Source organism: Galeopterus variegatus, unplaced genomic scaffold, assembly GCF_000696425.1.
Source record: "Galeopterus variegatus unplaced genomic scaffold, G_variegatus-3.0.2 Scaffold2774, whole genome shotgun sequence".
Lineage (NCBI taxonomy): Eukaryota > Metazoa > Chordata > Mammalia > Dermoptera > Cynocephalidae > Galeopterus > Galeopterus variegatus.
In genome coordinates, this window is record NW_007728885.1 from 258,549 (window position 1) to 270,800 (window position 12,252).

At 36.5% G+C, this 12,252-nt stretch overlaps 1 protein-coding gene across 1 annotated transcript in view; it reads left to right on the forward strand.

The window, feature by feature from the left end:
* Window positions 1–11,612, forward strand: part of LOC103598903 (maltase-glucoamylase, intestinal-like) — a 91,677-nt gene extending 80,065 nt beyond the window's left edge. Inside the window, 8 exon segments of the mRNA XM_008582965.1 lie at window positions 3,946–3,995; window positions 5,931–6,104; window positions 7,546–8,169; window positions 9,436–10,169; window positions 10,257–10,491; window positions 10,522–10,612; window positions 11,307–11,578; window positions 11,580–11,612. Coding sequence (XP_008581187.1) covers window positions 3,946–3,995; window positions 5,931–6,104; window positions 7,546–8,169; window positions 9,436–10,169; window positions 10,257–10,491; window positions 10,522–10,612; window positions 11,307–11,578; window positions 11,580–11,612 — 2,213 coding nt within the window.
* Window positions 11,613–12,252: the final 640 nt, after the last annotated feature.

A 12,252-nucleotide genomic window follows, 5' to 3' on the forward strand; every position in this document is an offset into this window, starting at 1 on the left:
GAAACAAGTAAACCTTCGCCTTGATGATTTCCATTCCTTTGGATATATTCCCAGCAGTGGGATAGCTGGGTCGTATGGTAGATCTATCTTCAGCTGTTTGAGGAACCTCCAAACCATTTTCCATAGGGGTTGCACCATTATGCATTCCCACCAACAATGTAAGAGAGAGGACCGTTCTTCGGTCAAGGGTATACGAGTAGCTGCCCTCCCCTTCTAGAACCTCCAAACAAGCTCTCAAGGAGAAATAAATTTTTATAAAAAAGAAATGCCTCCTTTTTTTCAGTTCTGGGTCTTGACTCAAACTTTTTTTTTGTAACAGCTTTATTGAGATACAATTCATATACCATTCAATTCATCCATTTAAAATGTAAAATTCAATGGTTTTAGTATATCCACAAAATTGTCTATCCATCACCACAATCAATTTTACAAATATTTCTTCACCCCAAAATAAACCCTGTACCTCTTAGGTAGAACCCCTCAACCCCCCCATTCTTCCTAACCCTGGACAACTCAACCCTTGGCATCCAATACCCTACTTTCCGTCACTATGCACTTACATATGCTAGGCATTTATTTTAAATGAAATCATACAATATGTGGTCATTTGTGACTTGCTTCTTTTACTTAGCATGTTTTAAAAGTTCATCTGTGTTGTAGCATGTATCAGTACTTCATTCATTTTTTATAGCTGAATAATATTCTGTTGTATGGATATATGGTATATTTTTGTATATCTGCTCATCAGTTGATGGACATTTGGATTGTTTCCACTTTTTGGCTATTACGAATAATGCTGCTATGAACATCTGAGTACAAGTTCTAGTATACATACATTTTTCTTTCAATTTTCTTGTGTATATACCTAGACATGAAATTTCTGGGTTATATGGTATCCCTATGTTTAACCTTTTGAGGAGGTGCCAAACCATTTTCCATAGAGGCTGCACCAGTTTTCATTCCTTTCATCATTGTATGAGGGTTCCAATTCCTTCATATCCTTGTCAATGCTTGTTATTATCTGTATTTTTTATAACAGTTATTCTAGTGGGTGTAAAGTGGTAGCATGTTGTGATTTTGATTGATTTGTATTTCCCTGATAACTGGTGAGGTTAAATGTCTTTTCATATACTTTTTGTCCATTTGTATATCTTCTTTGGAGAAATGACTCTTTATAGTCTTTGACCATTTAAAAAATAGATTGTCTTTATTATTGAATTACGTGTTTTTTTCAAAATATATTTTAGATACAAGTCCCTCATCAGATAGACAATTTTCAAATATTTTCTGTCATTCAGCATGTTTATTTTAACTTTATTTTGTCTTTTTGAAGCACAAACTTTTTTGTTTTGATGAAGTCTAATTTATCTATTGTTACTATTTATTGCTTGTGCTTTTTGTATTATATTTATGAAACCATAGTTATAGCTCTTACTTTTGGGCCTTTGATCCATTATGAGTTAATTACTATATATGGTGTGAGGTAGGGGTCTAACTTCATTCTTTTGCAGGGTAGATATACAATTATCCCAGCACCATTTGTGAAAATACTATTATTTCCTCACTAAATTGTTTTGTCACCTTTATCAAAAAATCAATAAACCATAAATATGAGGGTTTATTCGTGGATTTTCAATTGCATTTCATTGATCTATATCTCTAAGGCTGGTACCATGCTGTCTTAGTTACAGTAGCTTTGTAGTAAGTTTTGAAATCAGAAAGCCTGAATTCTCCAACTTTGTTCTTCAAGAAAGAGCTCTATTTTAAAGTGGGTTTTCTTAACCTCAGCAGTGTTGACATTTTGGGCTAGAGAATTCTTTGCTGGTGATAGCTGGGATGCTAATTATAAGATGTTTGGCAACATATTTGCCCTCTTCCTACTTGATGCCCAAAGCACACATCCTTGAGATGTAACAATCAGATATGTCTCTAGACATCGTAAAATTCTCCAGAGAGGCAAAATCAGTGCTGGTTGAGGACTAATGTTTTAAGGGAATCTAGAGAGTCCTTTTGTATAGGTTGAGCTAATTAGAACTAGATGAGAGATGTCATAGTGGGTTAATATAACACTGCAGTTAGTATGTAAAAGCAACTCCTTATAAGCAATGTGTTTAAAAATGTAAGAGAACAAAGCCATTTTCTACAAAATTTTAAGTTCCTGTAAAAATATATTTTAGTCTCAATGTTAAAAATCAGTAATCCCTAAAGCTTTCAAATTTTTAAACTTTATGGAGGAGTTCTTTATACTTTTTTTCCAAACAGACTTAGAAATTCAAATTTAAACTACTAATATACAGTGTAAATATAGATTTGATTTCAATTTTCTAACAGATTTGTAACTATTTGTTAAATTTTCCTTACATAAAGTGATGTAATGGCTAATTCAAGGATAATCTTAAATAATCTTGCTAACAGAATCACCTTCTTTAAAAATTCTTCATGAACTGCTGAAAGAGGCTGTACTGTTTGTTTAGTGTTTCTAACCAAGACAAAATTTTAAAATATGGGTTTTATAACTGTTTGTTCCCAGAAGAGTGGAGGTAATTTAGAAATCTTAGGGGAGGGCTAGTTGGTTCAGGGAGAGAATATACTGGAATATTGGCACGAGATGGAATGTTGACAAGGGCCAAGAGTAGAACATGAAGTGAAGCTGACTTTTAAGAAATAGGAGGAGTTATAGAAGCCACATGAACAGAATGGGTAAAGTAGATGTCAGCTAAGGACTATTTCAAAGAGGAGATGTGTGGGCAAAGAAGTCTAAAAATCCTAAACACTGTGAAGATGTATTTAGATTTAATGTTCTACGTCACTAGTGACTTTAAAAGGATCAGAGTGAGTGAAAAAAAGAAATACAGGAGATGGAGTGTAGGAAATGTAGAATTGAATAATGAGTTGAGTACACAGAAACAACCAAAGGCTACCTTTTTGAGACATATGGTGATAAAAAAGAGTTGTGATGGTAGCTTTATATAGAGAGAATCAAGTAAAGGATTTGTCAGAATGGTGTACTCTGGAGCATAATTGTAGCCTGGAGGGTATAAGGAAGAACTTTTTATTTTTGCATCTGGTTAGTAAGGGGATCCAAATCCTTGAGCTTGGTGTTATCAACACAATGCTCTAATCAACTGAGCCAACTGGCCAGATGGGAAGAATTGCTGGTGTGAATTGTACGGAGGCAAGGGGACTTGGGATCTAGGGCACTGTGGTAGGATGAGCTAAACGTAGAGAGGAATAATGAAGATAAAGATGACTTTGAAGATGACAGTGAACAACAAATTTTGAGCACTTATTCTGCATAAGCAGGATGTAATGTACCTTATTGCTGTTAACTAGATACTATTCTTATCACCATTACACAGATAATAAAATGTTGAGTAGCTTGTCTGAGGTTGCACAATGACTACGTACAAGAGCTGGGATTGAATCCATGTCTATCTGACTTGGAAGCCTGAATTCCTAACCACTCTCCTCTGCTTTGAGCCTGCTTGTCTGAGGTTGCACAATGACTACGTACAAGAGCTGGGATCGAATCCATGTCTATCTGACTTGGAAGCCTGAATTCCTAACCACTCTCCTCTGCTTTGAGCCTTTATCATCAGTCATGTGAACTCTCGTTGGCTATGTGCTTGCTCTGTCAGCACAGAATTACCAACCAGTAGCGCCTGTACTTCACCTATGATGTCTATCCTTAGTTCAACACAGATTATCTTGTATTTGCGACCTCTTGACCCCACCTCAAAATACACTCTTCCACTCACACAATCCCACACTAACCTGGCGTGAAATATTCCCTCGGCTACTATCTTTAGTGCTCCTCTGAGGGGTGATGATTATCCTGGTCAGTAATTGTGACCCCATTGAGATATTTTGTGACTGTACAGAAGATTATCTGCTACAGTTGAAGCAATGAGTAACTGCTTATTCTTTTCTTTTTCTTGATTGCAGACACCTATGAAAATGGAAACTATTTCCTGGCAAACTTTACAGCAGCTCAGGTGAGACTATTCCATTAAATTTTATAAGTTCTTTCACAGTTAGCTACAGATTAAACATTAACAGTTAATTGTATAAATATAATATCCTACATCTTAACAGGAGGTTCTTCCTGTCTTTACTTTTATAATCCAGTGTGTTGACATTAAAATAAGAAAAACAAACAGTTCTTATTTTGACAATTATTTAGTATACACCATTGTTTTACATATATATATATAAAAAGCTTGGAACTCATATAATATTGAGAAAAAAATATGGGTCCTTAAATGTATAACATGTTTTCCAGGGATGAGAAATTTTGACTGTTATAATTTTGAAGGATAAATGCTATACAAGCTATTGCACAATAATTCTGTATAACAGACAACGTCAAAACCTCAATGGTGTGTAATAATAAGCACTAGTTCAGCTCATGAGTTTGCAGAGTTCTGATGATCTGGGTTGTGCTTGGCTGATCTTGATTAGCTCAAATACATCTGCAGTCATCCATGGGTCTGTTAGGTTGCTTGGATGATTTTGGCTTTACTGACTCACATATCTGGGTGGTCAGATGACTCTCAGATGGTCTAAGATGGCCTTATGGAGAGGTGTAGGCGTGACCTTTTTATAATTATCAAAGAGCGCAAAAATAGAAGTGGAAATGCCTGAGCTCTTTCTGAAATCTCCTTTTGCATCAAGTTAGCAAAGCAGTCACATGGCTAAACCCAGAGACAGGAGGAAAAGAATGCCTGGTCCATAGAGGGAGAGCATTGCAAAATTACATGGAAAAGGGTACGGATCAGGGAGAGGTGAATAACAATGAGACAATAATTTAGTCAACATACCTTGCATGATAAGTATCTCTGTGGATAGTCTATGTAATTTTATTTAGAGTAAAAGGAGGATCATTCCAAATCAAACTTGGAATCTGCTTCTCTAAAATTTTTGCCCATTCACTTGGACTAAGGAATAATATAGCACAAATGTATTGTCTCTTTTCTTTTTTAATTTTTAAAATGATTATTCTTTCAATTAACCCAACTGTACATATGAATGAGGTACAGTGTGATATTTCAATATGTGTACACAATGTATTATAATCAAATTAGAGTAATTAGCATATCCATCACCTCAGACATTTTTCATTTCTTTGTGGTGAGAACTTTCAAAATTGTTTCTTCTAGCTATTTTGACATATGCAGTATATTTTTGGTAACTATAGTCACCCTATTGTGCAATGGAACATTAGGATATCTTGGTGTGACTGTGGACTCATTGACCAACCCTACTCTGTTACCTCTCCCCCACCATCTCCCAGCCTCTGGTAACCACTATTCTACTTTCTACTTCTCTGACATCAACTTTTTTTGACTCCATATACAAGTATGAGTGAGATCATGTGATATTTGTCTTTCTGTGCTTAGCTTATTTCACATAACATAATGTCCTCCAGGCTCATCCATGTTGCTACAAATGATAGGATTTTATTCTTTTTTTATGGCTGAATAGTATTCTGCTATGTATATATGCCACATTTTCTTTATTCGTTCCTCTGTTGATGGATACTTAGATAGATTCTATATCTTAGCTATTTTGAATAGTGCTGCAGTAAGCATGGGTGTGCAGATATCTCTTCAACATACTGATTTCATTTCCTTTGAAATATATACCTATTAGAGGGAATAGTGGGATTGCTGAATCTCTATTACTAACTAGTTATTCAGCTTCAGGAAGATACTTCCCCTGTTTAATTGTGTCTCTTTATTACAAAACATTAGATTATCCCTAAATAAGTTCTAACTCTAAAATTATAAAATGAAAAATAAAAATAGCAAACCAGTACAACAAAAGCAATTTGAGGTTTTTTAACATTTTGATGTGGAGCATAGTCTATACATAAACTATATTGATAAATGATGTATTATGTATTTTTTCTCTTTATAAATTCTTTATAGAACATCTTGCAAATCCAGACCATACATAATAAGTATTTGAGTGATTCAAATCCACTGAAAGTTGGATATATTAGAATCTGGGGTATGAACTCTTCTTATGTGACAGAAGTCAATTTTATCTATGACAACCAGCAATTCATGGAGACAAATTTCAAGAGTGACCCTTACAATCGGGTATGTCTGAAAGGAATGTTATTATATCATAAGTTAATTTTATTATTCTGAAAAATGATCACTATTATTACATTGTTATATGTACATATATTAGAAAGGTTATGAATATGTGCAAGAGATAATTTTTGAATATTTGCCAGTGTTGAATCATATTGTGAAATGCACAACATTAGTGCTTCTCCCAGTGTAGTTCAGGGATCAATAATCAGTGGTTTGATGAGATCCTGTCCATGTGTTTAGCAAATAAATTGCTATGTTTTAATAGGTTGATCTCCCAGGCTAGCATAAAAAAATTTACTTACAGCTGCTGCAGAGGCTAAAACAAAGGAAAGAGTGATTCCCTGAAGTTAATGAAGGTTTCCCCTCTCCCTCCTGCAGTTATTCACATCACTGGTCAAATTGATGGATCTTGTAGGTTGATAAAAATTGGCAGTAAATTGTGGTAATCATCAAATAAGTATACCTCACCTGTGGTGTAAGATAAGCTTATTTGGTTAACAAAACAGAGTGACATGAATAGCAGGCCCTACTAGAGGGTTTGGTAGTAGTTGCCAGGACCAACTAAATGAGCATTTTGGAAGGTGAATTTCCAATAGAGTTACCAGGGCAACCACAAAGGGAAAAGCATCCTACTTTAAAACACGAGACTAATCGTAAATATGGATCCAGAACCCCTAGGGGATGTTTAGAAGAGTGAAAACGGAGAACTGTAGCTGGAAAGGAGTTGAAAGAGTGTACTGATGGTATTCGCATTTTGGAAAATGACCCTTCTGAGCACACAAATAGGTCCTTTCTCTCTAGTCTCTTCTAGTTACTTACTTTACAAAACTTTTCCTAAACTATTGAGCGAGTTCAAAACTACTCTTTGCAAATAATTCTTTTAGTTGAGACTGATACAGAAAATCCTTAAGTACCCCCTGTTATTTTCTTTAAACTCTGTAGCATATCAGATGCCTATTATGTGCCAGGCATTAAACTAGGTGTTGGGGATACTGAAAACATAAAACATTCTGCTGTCAGGAAGGTTAATATACAATGACAACACAAATATATTTTAATAAATATTGGTTTTAATTGCAGCTGTAAATATTTGTGAACAATGTGGTTCTGACTATATGAAGTGGGAGGAAAGAGGTTTCCAGCTTAGGGAGTATGCTCACAGAGCAGCTCTCCACATTTACCTAACTGGAATCAAAGTGACCTAAAAAGGAATATAGCCTATTAATCTATTAGAAAAAAACAAATGCATGGTTTTCTGTTAAACTGTAAGTTGAAGTGAGGCAAATAAGATGTTTAAAAAATTCTAAAACACCAACTTTACCTCTTCTTTTCTGACAGACACTCAAATGCATGGTTTTCTGTTAAACTGTAAGTTGAAGTGAGACAAATAAGATGTTTAAAAAATTCTAAAACACCAACTTTACCTCTTCTTTTCTGACAGACACTAACTATTCAACTGACTGACAAGATTATCAGTCTGGAAAAGTTAAGTCAAGTTTTCTGGGTTCATGGTGGTCCTGTAGTTTCTACTCCAACTGTGACCAGTACCTTCCCAACGAGTTACCATCCTTCTCCATCTACTACTCAGGAAACCAGTACTGAGACTGTCACTAGTTCTGCCAGTGCAAGTACTATTGCTATCAGTAGTGCTAGTCTTCCCATCACAACTGCTCCTGCCCCAACAAGTTCTACTGACATTACAAATAGTACTACTCTTTCTAGTACAGCTGTACCTTTCCCTGTAAACACTACTAATGTGACTCTTCCTATCACACCAGCACCTTCTCTTGCAGGTACGGCTGATGCTAACACTAGTACTACAGTTCCTAGTACAACTATGCCTTTCCCTGTAAACGCTACTAATGCTACTCTTCCTATCACACCAGCACCTTCTCTTGCAGGTACGGCTGATGCTAACACTAGTACTACAGTTCCTAGTACAACTATGCCTTTCCCTGTAAACGCTACTAATGCTACTCTTCCTATCACACCAGCACCTTCTCTTGCAGGTACGGCTGATGCTAACACTAGTACTACAGTTCCTAGTACAACTATGCCTTTCCCTGTAAACGCTACTAATGCTACTCTTCCTATCACAATAGCATTACTGTTCCTAGTACAACTATGCCTTTCCCTGTAAACGCTACTAATGTGACTCTTCCTGTAACACCAGCACCTTCTCTTATGAGTACTGCTGATGCTAACAATAGTACTACTGTTCCTAGTACAACTATGCCTTTCCCTGTAAACGCTACTAATGTGACTCTTCCTGTAACACCAGCACCTTCTCTTATGAGTACTGCTGATGCTAACAATAGTACTACTGTTCCTAGTACAACTATGCCTTTCCCTGTAAACGCTACTAATGCTACTCTTCCTATCACACCAGCACCTTCTACAAGTACTGCTGATGCTAAAAATAGCACTACAGTTCCTAGTACAGCTATGCCTTTTCCTGTAAATACTACTAATGCTACTCTTCTTATCACAATACCACCTTCTCTTACTAGTACTGCTGATGCTAACACTAGTACTACTGTTTCTAGTACAACTATGCCTTTCCCTGTAAATACTACTAATGCTACTCTTCCTATCACACCAGCACCTTCTACAAGTACTGCTGATGCTAAAAATAGCACTACAGTTCCTAGTACAGCTATGCCTTTTCCTGTAAATACTACTAATGCTACTCTTCTTATCACAATACCACCTTCTCTTACTAGTACTGCTGATGCTAACACTAGTACTACTGTTTCTAGTACAACTATGCCTTTCCCTGTAAATACTACTAATGTGAAGTATGCATAAAGCAAATGTACTTCACACGGCCTGGTTTTCCAAAGCCTTGAAGTTTCAAATATTGATCTTGCAAAGGGCAGGGAAAATTTTCCCAGTCTCTTTTGTAAGGTAAAAAATTGTAACACAGCAAGGTTGCTGGCTCAAAGACAGACATGTTGCTGATTGATATGTAAAGATACTAGGAAATTACTGTAAGAAGAGAATGTTTGCTAAAATCAAGCTTTTGTTGGTGGATTGACTTAATTGCACTATAGAATGTCATCTTACTGAATGTTACAGCTTCTATTGTTAAACTTGTTAAACTATACTTAGAAAACCCCCCACCTATGTTCTCTTCCTGGAACTTCCTGGTCTGGAGAATAAATGCAGGAAGAGAACCCCGATTTGTGGTTAATTTCCCAAATGGAAGGAGTGCCTCTATCTTGAGGGTTCCAGGAGATTAACCCCTTTTCAGGGCTTCTCACTGCTCAGAAGAGATGGGCTTTGAGTAATCTTTGGCAGCTCTGTCACCCAGGGGAAAAAGGGTGACAAGTCTGTGGGCGTCAAAGCAACAACTAATGCTACTCTTCCTATTACAACACCACCTTCTCTTACAAGTACTGCTGATGCTAACACTAGTACTACTGTTTCTAGTACAGCTGTGCCTTTCCCTGTAAATACTACTAATGCTACTCTTCCTATCACACCAGCACCTTCTACAAGTAGTGCTGATGCTAACACTAGTACTACAGTTCCTAGTACAGCTATGCCTTCTCCTGCAAGTACTATCACTGCTAGCATTATTGCTATGGTTCCTGTTACAACTCTCCCTTTCCTGGAAAGTACTGCTGATGCTAGTACCACTGTGATTATTAGCACTACTCCTTCCCTAGAAAGTACTACAGATGTTAGCACAAGTGCTACTATTCCTAATATAACTACTCCTTGCCCTACACATACTACAAATGACAGCACTAGTACTAAGGTTTCTATTTTAACCACTTTATCCCATACAAGTACTGATGATGCTAGTCTTAATACTAGTGTTCAAATTACAGCTACTCCTTCTCTTACAAGTACTCATGCTGATACTGCTAGCAATAGTTTTCCTAATATGACTACTTCTTTCTCTGAAAGTACTAATGCTAGGAACACTATAGTTGTTATGGTAACTACTTCTCCTATAGGTGCTGATACTCCCAGCACTAGTAATGATGCTTCTACTTCAGATCTTTCCCGTACAATGCCTAGTGGTGACAGCACTACCAATACTATTTCTCTACTGACTACTTCTTCTCCTACAAATACTCTTACTGCTAGCACTACTAATACTCTTTCTGTTATGACTAATCCTTTTTCTACAATCATGAGTGTTACCAGCACTGGTAATATTGTTCCTATCATGACTACTCCTTCTTGTCCAAGTACTGATGCTATTGGTACAAGTAATACTATTCCTGTCTTGACTACTTATTATGAAACATCTCCCACCACTTCTACCTCTGCTCTTGCTTCTACTCCTAACTCTACTACGCCTATTTTGAGCATGTTTCCGACAAATGATACACTCACTACTGATTTAATTACTAATTTTACTACCCCTGCAGATGTTAAAACTGTCACCACAGACATCGTATAGTTCACTACTCCTCATTCCGCTACTACTACAACACTAACCACAAGCCACACAATATTAATTTCCACAAATTTTCCTAATCCAGGCACCATTGACACTACTGCTGCAAGCACTACAGCCACTGCTATGGAGTCAGTGACTACAAATATTATAAATATTACCACTACAGGAAACACAAATACAACTGCAGAAGTCACCACAACTGCTATGATTACAAATGCTACTTCTGTGGAAACTCACTCAGGTCATTTCACCTCTACCTGCTATAGGCATCCCTGGTGCTACCACCATGGATAAGGCATCTCCAACTGCACTTACCAGAAGCATCACCAGTACTTATCCTCCAGATACCCCTACTCATGCTTTAAATTCCACTTCCGCAGGCACTGGAAATACTGCTACACCAAACATCACCAGTGAAAATGTTACCAGTATAATACCAGGTGTTACAGATATAACAGGTACGCCTACTAAAGACAGCCCAATTACTGTTAGCACCACAGCTATTCCTATTGTGGATATGTTTTCTACTACTCCATACACAATAATTACTAGTACTCAAGACTTTGCTACTTCCTCACAAGTAAACACTACAAACTTTATATCTACTACTAAAGCTACTGGAAATGCCATTACAGCATATACTACCACCATAGCTACCCATATTTTCAACACAGAAACTGCAAATTCAATTACTTCTTCTGATGCAATCCTTACAAACACTTATATTCCAAGAACCACAGCTATTCCAACCACCGATACTATAAACATTATAGGGCATGCAGTAAATATTACTGACGCAGATAACTCCAGCAGCATTACAAGTAACTCTACAGACATTTCTATCCCAAATATCACAACAGCCTCAGACGCAATAACAACTGCTGTTCTAGATACAGAAACTCAACATCTTACAACAACAAATTCTATGGCCAGTTATTTCCCTATTACTGCAACTAGTGCTACCACAGACATTACAAATTTTACCACACATGCTTTAAATACTACCACTCCTGATAGAACAATAATGGATTCTTCTGCTACTGCATCTACTTATATTGAAAAATGCCATAAATGCTACTCTAGTTCAATGATTGCTGCTCAAGGCAGGATAATTTCTACAGATAACTCTTTAAAACAACTATTGCAGATACGGAAATCAGTTCACAGGATACACAATCTTATGCTACCTAAGTTTTCACACATATTAGCACTCTAGACTTAACAGATATGGCTACTCCAAGCCTGTAGATATTGCAGATTATGTTTATGGAGAAATCAGTTCACAGGATACACAATCTTATGCTACCTAAGTTTTCACACATATTAACACTCTAGACTTAACAGATATGGCTACTCCAAGCCTGTAGATATTGCAGATTATGTTTATGGATGCATCCATTACAGACTTTGTAAGTTTCATCAAAGAAGCTGTGGATACCTATTTTGTAGCCACAATATGTTGTACTACTCTTTTTTATTATAGTTATTATTCATTTAGCCTCATCAATTAAACTATGCATATTTTATATATTCTTGCTACAGACTTCACAGGTAATTTTGGTATCTCAGATAACGCCATGTTAGGGCTCTGTAAATACTATTGCTTTAGGTGTAGTTACTGAAATAGCCCAACTTATTTCCTGGATTATAGGATATAATACCATAACTGAGAGCACTGTTGATACTCCTGGCACTCAAATAACCTCTACAACAGCAGTTATTAATATCACT